This window comes from Antechinus flavipes, chromosome 1, assembly GCF_016432865.1.
Source record: "Antechinus flavipes isolate AdamAnt ecotype Samford, QLD, Australia chromosome 1, AdamAnt_v2, whole genome shotgun sequence".
NCBI lineage: Eukaryota > Metazoa > Chordata > Mammalia > Dasyuromorphia > Dasyuridae > Antechinus > Antechinus flavipes.
The window spans coordinates 262,861,400-262,877,438 of NC_067398.1; the positions used below are offsets into that span (position 1 = coordinate 262,861,400).

The window sequence follows — 16,039 nt, forward strand, 5'->3', positions numbered from 1 at the left end:
TATTAGTATATAAGCTATATCCCCAGCATCTATCACAGTGTCTGGAATACTATAGGTACTTAATAAGTACATGCTTAATTCATTACCTGCCTATTACTTAGAATCATTATGCCTACTTGTTTCCCTTTTCTTTCGCTAATCAATTGGTCTTTGACCTGGATTTATGGCATTTATGTACTTGTCCCTAATACAGACCGATCCCTTAATGTTCATAACTGAATTACAGAATCATAGCTTTAGAGATAGAATATATCTTAAAAATCTCATTTTATAGATGAGGAAACTGAGATGTTAAATGACTTGCTAAAAGAGACATAACTATTAAATTTCTGAAAAGGAATTTGAAATCAGGTCTTCTGGATTTCAATTCTATCATCCTATCCGCTATACCATGTTGCTTCTAAGTTGTCCCTACATAATTGCATTAGTGATAAGACTATTCTGGTTTACCTATTTTGTTGCCACTCATGACCTGCTATAATAATAATTTTCAATAAATGAATAGAAAACATACAAGGAAATATTTTAGGTTAGGATAGCTGGGCATACACATAATTCATTAAGTCTATGTTTTCTCACTCTACTCTCTTCCCCTTTCCATGAAATAGTTACTTGAATATATAAATGATTTTACTGCTTTAACAAAAAATAACCAAGAGGCCACATTGTGGAGGTTTACAATTTTCATAGACGAATCTCAATGTCTATGAATCAAAGATTTTTACCGGGTTTCTGTGTGAGATGAAGAAATTTTTGTCCCTTTCTCCAACTTTAAAGAAATTTTAGAATTAGTCCAATTTATTTCAGACTACTTTAAATTCTTCTGTTTTAAGGTTTCAGTCACTTCAAGCTGTATATCTGATTTTTTTTTAAAACTATCATTTTGTCAGTGTCACTAACAGAAACTTTAAAGTTGGAACTTTCATTAATCAGAAAGAACATGAATTAAACCATCAGCTAATCCTTGGCTAGCTTAATGGCCCATTATTCTTATTCTTTTTCTATTCTAAAATTATTCAGCTTATGCATCACAATCTTGAATATTTTTAATGGATTAAAAAGGCCATAAACTACCTTTGACACAGAATTGACTGCTTGTTTTCTGTCAAAAGTTAAGACTGTTCACCAGTATCCAGAAATAATTCAATGAACTAACTTTCTATAGATCTTGGAGGTTTTCACAGAGAGTCCCCATGCCGAGGAAACTTTTGTACTGACAGTGGTCTTAATGACACATCATCTTTTCTCCTTCAGTTTTTAAACATGGAAGGCTGGAGAGAAGGAACTGTAACTTGAGCCTGGATACTCACCTTTCTCTTCACAGTCTTTAGAAGCAACAGAAGTACAATATTTCTGGGCTTTATAGTTTTCATAAAATCCACTGATAGACTGCCCCAGGTTGTGATTGGGAAATATCAGAAATAAATTATCCAAGGTTTTAATGGAGGAATTCGCCATTACCACCACTGTGATGAAAAAGTTATAAGTTACATATTTCAAGAAACATGACTCCCCAAGACACTCACATTAGGCTTATGGAATTCCTAAATTATATGTGATACTTGAAAAATACCACTTAGCAATATATCGCTTTCTTGAGAGCTGCTTTTACATATATCATGGCATAGTCTACTTGCCTTTGGGTATGGTGAATATTTTTAGGTTATAACTGTTCATTCTATGATGAGAAAGCCCACCTGAACCAATTATCTAATTTCCATTTTGACTCAAGAGTCAGGAAAGGAAGCAAATTTTCTACAGAGAATGTAGGGAATGTAAAATTTTTTTTTCAAGATTTTTAAAAATTAAAGTTTTTTTTATTTACAAAACATATGCATGGGTAATTTTTCAGCATTGACCCTTGCAAAACCTTTTGTTCCAAATTTTCCCTTCCTTCCCCTCACACCCTCCCCTAGCTGGCAGGTAGTCCAATACATATTAAATATGTTAAATCCAATATATGTATACATATTTATACAGTTATCTTGCTGCACAAGAAAAATCAGATCAAGAAGGAAGAAAAAACTGAGAAAGAAAACAAAATGCAAGCAAACAACCTCTTAAAGGATAAGAGCATTTTTGTTTATTCTTATGACTACTAACTTTAGTGATTTTGTATATACATAAGTATACATTTAGGCATAAAGAGATATGCCAATTCCATCTTTATTGGCTCTTTTTTTGGTTTATAAATTAATATGTATTTATGTGATTGTGATGGAATACTATTGTGCTATAAGAAATGAGGATCTCAATAATTTTAGAAAACCAGAAAAGATTTTCATGAAATAAAGAAGAGTAAAATGAACAGAACCAGAACACTGAATACAGTAATAACAATACTATTTTAATTACAACTTTGAGCAAATAAGCTAGTTTGTCTTATTATAAATAAGACTATATATATAAATAATTATCACACACACACACACACACACACACACACACACACACACACACACCCCTATTTGTATCTAATGATAGTTGGAATGGGGTAGTGAAGAAAGAAAAGAAAAACATTTACATGATAATTTTGTTGTATATTTGAAAGGATCAGCAAATTGCACATAGTAGATTTGCAGTTTCATGTACAATCATTTTTTATTGTACTGTTACAGAAATGTTTTATCCATAGATTAGAAATTAAATTAAAAAGATATAGCACAGTACAATTGAAAACTTTTTTTCCTTCATCTAAGAGCACTTTTTTCTCAATGGCTTGATTTGAACCTCTATTTTTAAAATTACATTACAATTCTTCTTTGTTCATCCTATATTAATATATAGGACCCTATATTAATAAATAGGACCATTTTCCATTCCCGAAATGGATTTCAGTTATTTTTGCTCTCCTTGCTCACATATATTTCTGGAATACCTTTTCTTCTAGCTTTGGTTCCTACCCACTCTTTAAAGTCCAGTTCCAATGCAATATTTTGCTTTTCTTGAATCTCTCAGGTATATTTCTACTTCAGTTGAATTCCCATAATACTGCCAATCTCTCTGATTTATTCAATCTTATACTGTAGTTACTTTTAGTAACTAGTTTTAAGGTCCCTTACTAAACTGCAAGCTTAAACTTAAACTGCTAGAGTAAGAGCCTGCTTTTATTCTTTGAATCCCTGAAGTGAATGTCTATTATGTGGAGATATAAAAATCTAGATTTAGAAGAAAGCTCTTTTGAGGTTGACATTTCAAAATTTTGTCCTTTGCATGATGTTTGCAGCACCATGATAAAGGATAATAGTGAAGTAAGTAATAGCAAGCTTAGTATATCTAGGAAAAGAAACCATGAAGCTGGCCATATTTACTACTATAGGCATGTGGGGTGGGGTGTGTGGGTAATTGAAAAAAAGAGAAATACAGAATTTTAGAATTGGAAGCGCCTTCAGAAAGACTTGAGACGTGAGTATCAAGGAAGAAAGAGTGATCAGTAGTGCCAAAGGCTGCAGATAAGTTGAAGGGAGTGATAAAAAAGACTATTGGATTTGGAACCAAGAGATCATTAGCAGTTTTGGAGAGAGAAGTTTCAGTGGAAAGATGAGATTGAAAGCTAGATTTAAAAATATTAAGATAGTGAGAGGAGAGAGAGGGAACAGAAAAGAGGAAAGAAAATATATACATCTATTGTAGATGGCCTTTTTGAGAAGATTAGCTACAAAGAGCAGAAGAAATATTTGATAGTAGCAGAGATGGAAGGATCAAGTGTTTTTTGTTTGTTTGTTTTTTGTTTGTTTTTTAATCAAGAAAGCAAAGACTGGGGCATGTTTATGGGTAGTAGGAAATGAACCAGTGCACAAGGACATATTGAAAGTGATAGGGTAAAAAGATGAACAAGCTGATTACAGAAAGACTTGGAAAGATTTACAAGAACTGATGCTTGAGCAAAACAAGCAGAACCAGGAATACATTGTATACAATAACGGCAAGAATGTGCAGTGATCAGCTATGAAAGGCGTGGTTCTTAGTTTTGGTTGCTGTTCTAGCTCCATGTAAATCATCCCAGAGATTTACTTAGCTAGATTGTTGAGGAGGAAGGAAGGTGTGAAGGTAGGAATGAAGAAAGGAAGAATAAAAGGAAGAAAGAAAGAAGGAAATAAGCATTTATTAAATGGCTACAATGTGTATGGCACTGTGTTAATTAAGTACTTTATAAATATTTTCTCATTTAAGCCTCATAACAACCCTAGAGGTAGATGCTATAATTATCCCCATTTTGTAGTTGAAGAAACTGAGGCAGACAGGTTAAATGACTTGTCCAGTGTCACACAGCTAGTAAACATCTGAAGTTGGATTTGAATTCAGGACATCCTAACTTCAGATCTGGCATTCTATTCACTGTACCACCTATTTGCCACATGTGGTAGGGATGGAGTATAAAATCTTTGCCCAGCCCTCTTGCAGGCACTCCTTCTGTAGGTACTTGAATCACTATTTTTTGAATAATTTTTTTCACATAGTTGTGGTGAGTATGCTTATGGTATTTCTAGTTCTACTTTTTACATTTCATTACTTTGTTAGGATTTTTCTCTATTTTGTAATAGTATTTGTATCTGTCATTCAGGCAGAGATGGAAGGAAGCACATTTTAGTTCATTATCTTTTAAGCTAGAGGATCTAAAAATCTCTTATTTGGGGAGAAAAGGGAAATTAGTGGTGTAAATTTCTTCATCCTTTGGGAAGAGGGAAGCATTTAGACATAGAGATATGGTCACTGAGACAAACATATCATGTCATTTGAAATATATTGGACCAACTGTGATTCTATCAGAAATAATTGAAATCCCATTAGTGAAGAAATTTTGTTCCCTTTCTCATTCTATATGTAAAATAAAAATGTTACCTTTCTATATTTCCCTAACAAATGAACTAGGAATTATAATATTCTTCCACAATATGTGTGAATAATTGATACTGCTATTAGTAACATATAAAGTCAATCCTCAACACACTTAACTTTTGTGACTTCAAGCATTTGTGTGATTATTATTCTCATTTCACTTGCACTGGCATGAACATTTGTAGCTATGCTCAGTAGAAAAAAAAATGAGAGGTGCAATACATGCAAATTAGTGGAGCTAATATATTATTTCAGGCTGGTATATCCTTTACAATCTCTAATGCCATACACTAGCTGTGAAGGATAGAGTGTTGGAGGTGATGTCAAGAATTCACCAGACTTGGTGTCTTCCAATATCAGCAATTACAGTCCCAGTAATCTCTCTTTTGGTTTTTGGAAGTTAGCCAAGGGACCATACATACAACAGCATAGCATATAGTTTAAGGCCCTCACACAGTATGAGGTAGGATTCAGTTTTTAAAAAATTTTATTTTTGAGAATTTTACTTGCTGTACAGTATTAATGGTAGTGTAGATTTCATATGTTATAAGAACTGAATATTGTCTGAAATAAATTTTTAAAGAGATGTTAGCACAAAGGATCACAGAATTCTAGTAAAATTTTTTGTATATTACCAATTTTATTGTGTGTGTTGCGTTTTAAGGATTATTTCATGGTTACTATGTTAGGAAAAGTGTATACTATTAGAATTAATGTTTTATTACAAATAATTATATATATAAGAATGTATTTTCAGCAACTTCTAGGGAAAGATTATGGTTTTTGGTGATCACAGGCACCTAACTCTCTATTTCTCATATTTTCAATGTATCAATATTCCCATTTTTGACTTTTGTACCATTTTCTAGGAATGTTACCTCTGCAAAAGTTAAGGATTGATTGTATTTATCCTATTTTAGACTTTCCATCCAAGAATCATCTCTATGCACTATCTTAGCTCTCTTACTATATTTATCAGTGGTATCATCTTGAGAAGATTTTCAGGGAAGAAATACTTCAAACACATACAAAATCAAAGTAGTCCACATAAATCATTGAATTAAGGGGTTAAAAGAGTAATGTTATCATTCCAGCCTTTTTCTTAAACTAAGATCTATTCTGTCTTAAAGGAATCAGAGAATTTTTTTATTTGGAAAGATTGTTAGATATCATATACTACAATCTAGTAGATTTATGATAATCATAAAATTTTAATGCTTGTAAATTAATTTCCTTATTTTAAAATGTTTCACCTCACTCATTCATTGTTTTCCCCTGGGAATGACTTACTGGGGAAGAAAGTAGCTGAAGGGAGAGAAAAAGTAAGTGTTGTTGCCCTTACCATTGGATTCTGCCATGTAGACAAAGAGGAAACTGATCATGCCTGAAAAGAAGTTAAACACAACAAGTTTGGCATAGGCAGTGGCGCTACCAGTAAATAAGAAGCTCATCAGGTACATGAGGGGGATGACAGACCAGCCATATAGCATGAAGATTAATAAAACATCTGCTGCATGATAGTTGTCAACAAAAGCTTTCACACCAGAGAACTTGAATACAACCTAAATCAAAGAGACCAAACACAGAGATGAGAATCATGGGTTAAGAAAGGAAACTATCAGTTAAGAACCCTAGAGATAGAAACTGAGAGTTTCACTTTTAAAGATATATGTATAATAACTATTTTAATTACCTTTAAAGACCCTGGCTCATTAAATGGAAAACAAAGGCCCTAAGAAGACAGTATTTTCTTACAAAACAGTTTTGTTTTGTTTCCTTTGTCAAGACAGGCATTAAAACAGGAATGCTGTGTGAATACCACTATGTCCAGAGCATCAATTTTGTGGCTAGTATACAACAGTGAACAAAGGGATTAGGACTGTACTTTTGCAGATACCAGAATATTAGGAACTAAGTCTTTCTTCTGTTCAGGGAGAGAATAGAGACAGGCAGCTCAGAATAAGGTTTCTCAGCAGCAGGAGCCACTGATTGGCCTTAGTCTTTGTAGCTAGATTCAAGAACAGAGTAGTATTGCCTGAAGGAGAAGCTCTACTAATGGGCTCTAAGATACCCACATTTTTTCAATACTCACCAGCAGCAGAAGGCAAGGAATGATAAAGTTGAAGAGATCCCACAAAAAGGCAGAAAGCCAGAAATTAATAATTCGTACACCACTCACAAATTGGAGGTGCTTTGCCTTAATGATTCTCTCGGTGACTGTCAGGAGACAAAAACTACTGGCCAAGGCGGCCATACCAAAGAACAAACTGAAGGCAATTTCATGTCCACGACTGCCCCTGTGAGAGATGACATGAAGATTTATCAGTATGCCCCAGCAGACTCATGGCAGAAAAGACTGATTCATATCAGGAGCTATTTTCCACAGTATGATATTTAAGTGTATAAAATGTTAAGGTTTGAAAATATAAGCCAAAGAGAGAAAAAGTAATACGTACTTATGGTATGTTTCCCTTGCAGCTTTGATAGCACTTCGAGGCTGAGGCTTATTGGAGACTTGAATGGAAGCACGAGTACCTACACGTGACATGAGTAGGATGTTGTCCACCAATGCCAAGGCTGCTGCAGGTGAATGGTATGCCTGGTTGTTGAAAAGAGCAGTGATCAATGTCTTATCTTTTCTGGAATCAATCTCAATTGCAACAATGCATCGGTCAGTGCATAGTCTACCATTCAAGAGGAACTCTTCTATGTTACCTAGAATGGGGAAATCACAATTGTCAGTCAATATGAATCATGTAAGATGTACTCTCTCTCTTTGGGGGATAATTATGCTTAAGAAGAATAATTATTATTGTAAAGGCCAATACTATCTCTTAAGCCTAAAGGGATAACTCTAATATAGCACAGAATGAACAATATCTGTGAAATTGGGCTATAGCAATGAGCTATATATAGCAATAAAATTACTCTAGCATTCATTCTCCAAAAACCCTAATCAGGTCAGTGTTAAATAAAGTTTCCACTCTAATTGGATTGTGTAGAGCAGGAAATTACTATTCTTTGAATTGTTAAAAGTGAATTATAAGCTTCCAGGCTTTCCTCTTTGTTTTTTCAGTTAAGTTATCATTGAGAGACGGCGTAATATTGGGTACTGACAGAGCCAGTGGATTCAAATCTACATCTGACTTTTAATGCCGATTCAACCATAGTATGCTGTTTAACCTCTTATGATCTTAGTTTCCTTACCTGTAAAATGAGGAAATTGTAACAGAGAGAGCCTCTGAGGTACCTTTTTAGTTACCTATGGAGGAAATTCATAAATTGTTGCATGCAAGATGATAAAGTTAGTGATATCTTTTCCCAAATCTTACATGTTTAGACACTAGGCTTCGATATCAGATGTTCAAAGACAAATGACTTATTTCCTAACTGCCTGTGTTATGTACCACCTTCTTAGCCAGAGAAAAAGGAAAATTGAGAGGAATATACAGTTTGACATTCAAATCATATTAATGTGACATCATAGTCTTCTTCCAATCTCCTCTCATGTCTTGTGCTCATTTTCCAGCTCTTCTTTGATGATTCATACTTTGATGCAATTTGGGGGAGGAGGGAGATGGGTTTTATAAGGATTAATGTTAAAGAAAAATCCTGTGACACATTTTGGAAACTTTTACTCTTACCTCTAACAATTTCTATAGGTAAGAAATAATATGTAATATTAGTATAATAATAAATAATAGCTGAGAAATAAATATATATCAATTAATTACACTAGATGCATAGTATCTATTATTAAAGTCTACCTGTAGAGACTTATCCTGGTATGGAAGTAATCTTGTTTTCTCAAAGACTATGGCAATAAAATGCAATGTCTGAAAGATTTTACCAGATGAAAAGTTTAAAACAATGTATTTTTAAGCTGAATTTAGACAACTGACCTTGAAAAAAGAGTGCAAAAAGAAGACTGCAAAAAACCCTATTTCATATAAAACCATGAATCTTTTATTTTATACCTCCTTGCTTTTTATAAAATTATATAATGAATTCTACATGCTAATAGAACTTTCCTGCTTATCTGTGCTTTATTTTTAATTTCCTTTTGTTCTATCCTTTGTACATTTGTACATAAATTTTATTTTGTTGTTGTTGTTTGGCATCACCAGTGCTAACCCTTCCTCTCCCTCCTTCCTAAATAAAGACTGGGTGAAAGAAGGAAAAAGAACTTGTAAAAGATAAGTACAATCAAGTAAAATGAATCTATACACTGACCATCAAAAAAAAAAAAGTGTGTGCAGTTTTTGTCAGAACTTGTAAAAGATAAGTACAATCAAGTAAAATGAATCTATACACTGATCATCAAAAAAAAAAAAAAAGTGTGTGCAGTTTTTGTCAAAAGGTGGATGACATGCTTTTTCATAGGCCCAATGGTCGATCATTGCTATTTATCAGAGTTCTTAAATTTTTAAAAGTTGCAATCTTAAGACTTTTCCCATCCTTAGATTCTAGGTATGCATTTTTTGTCCTTTTATATCCTATTTTTATTTTTTTTCCTAGAACTATATTTTCTTTAGAACTATATCACCTCTATTTTAGCCTTTCCAGCCACACTAGTCAAATTTTTTCCCTTAAGTTTGACATTGTTCTATACCACACACTGTGTTCAACTTTTCTTTATCCATTTCAGATAAGAGTAAGGTTTATTAGTCGCTCATTTCCCTCACTCCTTTCTCCATGTTTGTATACTCTTCTTATCATACATTTCAAATATAATAGCAAATTCAACACTTTTCTTCCCCTTTAAAAGTACATATAATTGTACTAATATAGTACTTTTTTACCCTATCTTTTCTGTACCATCTTAAAAACCCTCACCACCTTCAATACTTCCCACCTCTATTTTTCTTAGATAATATAACTCTCTCAATACCTTTTTAAATACATTAAATTTTATTTTTTCTTCTATTTGAACATTAGAATTCTATCATAATTTTACAACTCCTTCTAAACACTCAAATTTATATTTTGAGGTTTCTCTAGACTTCTGTGTTTATATTTCAGAATTCTCATTTATGTCTACTCTTTTTGATCAAGATGTTTTAAAGTCCTCTATTCCAATAAAGGATCAATTTTTACCCCTATAGGATTATATTCAGCTTTATAAAGTAAGTTGTTCTTGTTGTAAACCTCTTAGTTTTGGTTTCTGGAATATTACATTCTAAGATGTGTCATTAAATAATAGTTGCCAAGTTATGTGTGATCCTGATGGTATTTTCTGTGGTACCCCAATTGCTTATTTCGTGATTCTTGTATTTTTTTTAATTTAAAAAAAAAAAGCCAATTTTTAGATGTATCTAGGTAGCACAGTATGATGGATCACAGCTTGGAAGTGCTGGGAATATGACCTGAAAACTGCTACAGGCAGATGTCTCTGTCTGAGAAGGTTGAAGGGAAGAACTTGCAAGTGCAATGGCAAGATTCCCTTGACTCAGTGTCACTCTTGTATTTTCTTGCTGAACATGAAAATTTACCTCAGTCTGACTGTGATACCTTATGAATACTGGAATCTGGCTATTCCATTGATTGTTCTACAATAAAGGCTTTTAACTGTAATCAACCAGCTATACAGGAAGCTTTATCCTGTTATATTTCAGATTAGTCTGTTTTTGAAGGGACAGTTTTGATAGTTATAATCGTATCCCTTTTCCTTTCAAAACAAATTTCTATAACCAGGGTAGATGAACTATAAATTTAAAAAAATAAAAGATGTTTTCACAATTATTTAAACATTTCTGAATTACTATTTATTGTTGAGTTATTTTGGACCTGTCCAACTCTTCATGACCCTATTTGGGGTTTTCTTGGCAGAGATACTGGAGTGGTTTAACATTTCCTTCTCTAGCCCATTTTCCAGATAAGGAAACTGAGGCAAAGTTAAGTGACTTGCCCAGGATCACATAGCTAGTAAACGTCTCAGACCAGATTTGAATTCAGGAAGATGAGTTTTCCTGACTGTAAGCCCAATATTCTATCTATTGTTCAACTAATTGCCCTTACTATAGGATGCAAGTATAAAAGATCTTACTATTCTTATCTTTAATATTCTGAATCCTAAGTCACTATTTGTTTAAACTTCAATACTAAGTAACTATGTAAATGATTTCTTAGGTTTGCCATTCTTCCTTTTGTTAATGATTATGTATTTATTTGTAGCTCTGTGTCCACACAGTTTTACTTCTTCTAGAACAAAGCTTCTTAAACTGTGAGTCATGAATGACCCTGTATGGGGTCATATAACTGAATGTGGATGTTGTGAAAAGATCCTCCAGATGAGTCAGAGATTGTTGAAAGGAATGTTTGAACCTCATCCAGGTATTGTGTTTTGACCTCACCCAAAGTTTTTCTTTTGGTTTCATCCAAATTTTATTGAATGTTTAGACTTCCCTGTTATACATTTCAAGCAACCTATGTATCCCCTTTAAAAAAAATGCTTACATGAAGGTGATTCAGCTGCTTGTTCTTACACCCTTGTTTGAATGCTATATAATGATGTCCAACTCACAAAGCCTAAGGGAAACTGAGCCACACATTTTTCCTAGCTCTTCTCTTTGCCTTATGAGTTAATAATTTTTTTTTTCCTAAAAACTTTTTTTTTTTTTTTTTTTTACATTTTGGGTTTGCTCTTAACCTATTTCTCTAATGAATTTTGATGCAAAAATTTTAAAATAAAATGCTAGCAGTGGTAATTACTGTAATTCATCACAAAAAATCATATAATATGACCAGGTGGCATTTATATCATAAATGCAGGGCTTTTATATGGATTTAATATGGGAAAACTATCAGCATAATTGATCATTATCAATAATAAAAGAAAAATCATATGGTTATCTCAATAGAGTCAGATAAAGCTTTTGTCAAAATATAACACTCATTTCTATTAAAAACATTAGAAAACATAGGAATAATGGAGCTTTCCTCAGCCATATCTAACTCTTTGTGACCTCAGGTCACTAACTTTTTTCCCCTCAAGGTATTAGCTTTGTCTGCTGTTAATTTTTTTTTCTTTTTAAAAATATTTTATTTTCCCCAATACATGTAAAGATGGTTTTCAACATTCATTTTTGTAAAACTTTTCATTCTAATTTTTTTCTCCCTTCCTCCCTTTTCTTTCCCTCTCCAAGGTAGCAAGCACCCTATTATAGGTTAAATATATGCAATCATTTTAATCATGGTTTCCATATTTGTCATTTTGTGCAAGAAAAATCAAACCAAAAGGGAGAAAAAAGCCACAAGAAAACAAATAAAAAGGTGAAAATACTGTGCTTCAATCCACATTCAATTTCCATAGTTCTCTCTCGGGATGTGGATGGCATTTTTCCATTCCAAGGCTATTGGAATTTGTTGGAATCCTAGTGTTAACTCAATTTGAAACAAGGAGATAACTCAAGGGAGATGTTAGAATCCTAGTATTAACTCTCTCCTGCTTTCTTTTATTTTTAGAACATAATGTGGTCATGACCTCCCTGACTTCTCAAGGAGGTGAGAACCCCAAAAAGGTGATCACACCTTTCCTGACTGCTCAAAAAAGGAGTGAAAACACTATAAAAAGAAGGTGGTCATGCCCTCCCTGACATCTTAGGAAGGGAGATGAAAACACCAAAGGAAATAGGAAATCAAATCAGATTAGCGGGTTTCTGAAGGGGCTCACTTGAAACAGGTACACATCAAATCCATCAATATTGGCCAGAACTTTGAAACAGATATACATGGTATACATAAATCCATCAATATTGGAGGCATTACACATAATTTACATAAGCACATAGCAATATAATACAGGCTAGTAGTAATGTAACAAATAACATGAATCAACATGAAAATTTAAGTACTGCAATAGTCTTATCAACAATTTTTCATCTCAAGAAATCAATGATTCTTGCAATTACATAAAATACATAAGCACATAGCAATATAACACAGTTTAGTAGTAATGTAACAAATAACATGAATCAACCTGAGAATTTACACATGTCCATAAGTCTTAGAAATAGTCCAAAAAGAATCCATTTTCCATTAGTTCATGTGCCAGGTACATGTTCATGTACTGCAATAGTCTCATCAACAATTTTTCATCTCAAGGAATCCAATGATTCTTGTTGGTTTTTCAAGAACTAAAACAGTCTCATCTTGTGTTAGGAAATCCAATGATTCCTTAAGATTTTTAAAAGTTCTTAGATCAATGATACTGAACCATGCTAAATTAGATAATTATTGTCTCTATCAACTCTAATAACTTAACAGTTTGTAAAGATTCCAACAGGAATTTCTTTGAATCGCATCATTGTTGAGAAGAGCCAAGTCCATCAGATAATCATATTATTCTTTACAATATTTGCCTTGTTCTGCTCACTTCACTCAGCATCAATTCATGTAAGTCTTTCTAGGCTTTCTGAAATCAGCCTGCCCATCATTTCTTATTGAAGGATAATATTCCTTAACATTCATATACCATAACTTATTCAACCATTCCCCAACTGATGGACATCATTTATTTTTCAATTCCCTGTAGCAGTTCATTTTGTAATGGCAAACATTTTTACATGAATGAGCCCTTTTCTCATTTTTTGTTTGGAATACAGACCCAGTAGCCTCCACTATCTCTTGAAATTTATGTTCATGTTTGTTGTTTCATGATGCTAACTCTCCATCTTGTCTTCTGTATCTTCTTTTCCTTTTGCCTTCAAACTTTCTCAACATCAGGATTTTTTTTTTCAAACAAGTCCTGTCTTATAAGGCTAAAGTACTGAAGCTTAGCTTCAGTATCTGACTGATTTCTTTTTTTTTTTTAATTTTTATTTAATAATTACTTTATATTGACAGAATCCATGCCAGGGTAATTTTTTTTACAACATTATCCCTTGCACTCGTTTCTGTTCCGATTTTTTTTTCCCCTCCCTTCCTCCACCCCCTCCCCTAGATGGCAAGCAGTCCTTTATATGTTGGATATGTTGCAGTATATCCTAGATACAATATATGTTTGCAGAACCGAACAGTTCTCTTGTTGCATAGGGAGAATTGGATTCAGAAGGTATAAATAACCCGGGAAGAAAAACAAAAATGCAGAGTATCTGACTGATTTCACCTCCTTGCTAAGAGACTAAAAATCTTTGTTGGCACCACAATTCAAAGCATCAGTTTTGTAGTGCTCAGCTTTCCTTAAAGACTCACTCTCACAGCCATACATTGTTAGTGGAAAAAGCATAAATTTGACTCTACAGACCTTAATTGGCAAGTTTACATCTCTGCTTTTTTTTTTCTTTAATGTCATCAAGATTTGCCAAACCTTTTCTTCTAAGGTGCATTTTTTAATTTCAATGGCTGCAGTTGCCATCTATAGTGATCTTTGAGACAAAGAATATATAAAATCTGCCTCAATTTCTTTTCTTTCAATTTGCCAGTTAGTAATGGGAACAGTTGCTACAATCATAGTTATTTTGTTTTTACATTAAACTTCAAACCAGCTGGTAACGCTGTCCCCTTTCACTTCATTAAGAGGCCTCTAAATTCTTCTTCAATTTCTACCATGAGAAGGCATATTGTCTAAAAAACTGAGATTGTTGATCTCTCTCTCAGCAACCTTAATTGTAGATTTGGATTCATCCAGTTTAGCATTTTGCATTATGTACATATAAATTAAATAAGGTGACAATATGCAACCTTGTCATTCTCTTTTTTCCAATCTTAAACTAATCCTTTGTTCCAGGTTTGGAACATGGAACTTGATCTACATACAGGCTCCTTAGGAGACAAGTATGCATCTTGTACCTAATCTCTTTGAGGATTTGCCTTATTTTGTTGGGATTATTTAATGTAATCAATTAATTAGAAATATACTTTTGGGGGGAACTTCCTTGCTTTTAGTGAATATCGGCAATTTCTTCTCTAGTTCCTTTGCCTCTTTGAAAACTTGGTGTGCTTTTCTAGAAATTCTCCCTTCACATACTGTTGAAACCCAACTTGCAGAAACTTAACTATAACTTTGCTGGCATGTGAAATGAACACCACTGTACAGTGATTTGAGCACTTGCTCTTCTTTAAGATTGGAACATAGACTGATCTTTTCCAATCTAGAGGCCACTGATGACGTTTCCAAATTTGCTAGCATATTAAAATGCAGTATTTTCACTGCATCATTTTTTAGTATTTTTAAATAGTTCAACTGTAATGTTGAACCTCCCCTAGCCTGTTAGTAATGCTTCAAAAGGCCTTCTTAACTTCATTCTTCAGGATGTCTGGCTCTAGATCAGTAATCCCACCATTATAGTTTTCTTGTATAGGTTTTTTTGTTTGGTACTCTCATTTAATCTTTTCTGCTTCTATTAAATCCCTGACTTATCATGCCCATTTTTACATTACACTTTTCCTTGATATCTTTAATTTTCTTAAAGTGATGTTTTATCTTTCCTATTCTATTGTTTTCTTCTTTCTCTTTGACTTATTCATCCAAGAAAATCTTATGTCTTCTTGCTATTCTCTGGAATTCTACATTCACTTGAGTTTGTCTTTCCTTTTCTCCTTTACTTTTTACTTTCTTTTCTCAGCTCTTTGTAAAGCCTCATCAGAAAGCCATTTTGTTTCCTTATTCTTTTTCTGTGGAATATTTTTTGTTGCTGCCTCCTATACAGAACCATGAACCTGGGTTTCTCATTCTTCAGGCACTCTAGTTATCAGATCTAATCCCTTAAATCTATTTTATCACCTTCCCTTCATATTCAACAGGGATGTTATGTTGGTCATACTTATATGATTTGATGGTTTCCCATACTTTTTCCATTTTGTCTGAATTTTGCAATAAGAAGTTCATGATCCAATCTATAGTCAGCTCCTGACTAACCCCGCCCCCCAAATGATAAGTATGCCAAAAGGGCTATAAAACTGCATATTCTTTAATCTAGCAGTGTCACTGGTGGGTCTACATCCCAAAGAGGTCATAAAAGAGGAAAAAGAACCGACATGTGCAAATATATTTGCGGCAGCTCGTTTTGTAGTGGCAATCAACTGGAAATTAAGTGGATGCCCATCAGTTGGGGAATGGCTGAATAAGTTATGGTATATTAATGTAATGGGATATTATTGTTCTATAAGAAATATTGAGTAGGTTGATTTCAGAAATTTTTTTCAGAAAAGCCTGGAAAGACACATATGAACTGATGGTGAGTGAAGTGAGCAAAATCAA

General features: G+C 33.3%; 1 protein-coding gene across 1 annotated transcript in view; it reads right to left on the reverse strand.

Annotated features, from left to right (window-relative positions):
- LOC127564608 (phospholipid-transporting ATPase ABCA3-like) overlaps positions 1 to 16,039 on the reverse strand; it is a 152,823-nt gene that overhangs the window by 26,922 nt on the left and 109,862 nt on the right. Inside the window, exons 19-22 of the mRNA XM_052001283.1 lie at positions 7,296 to 7,554; positions 6,932 to 7,136; positions 6,182 to 6,401; positions 1,311 to 1,466 (exon numbers count right to left, since the gene is read on the reverse strand). Of these exons, the coding sequence (XP_051857243.1) occupies positions 1,311 to 1,466; positions 6,182 to 6,401; positions 6,932 to 7,136; positions 7,296 to 7,554 (840 nt within the window). The remainder of the gene's footprint in view (positions 1 to 1,310; positions 1,467 to 6,181; positions 6,402 to 6,931; positions 7,137 to 7,295; positions 7,555 to 16,039) is intronic.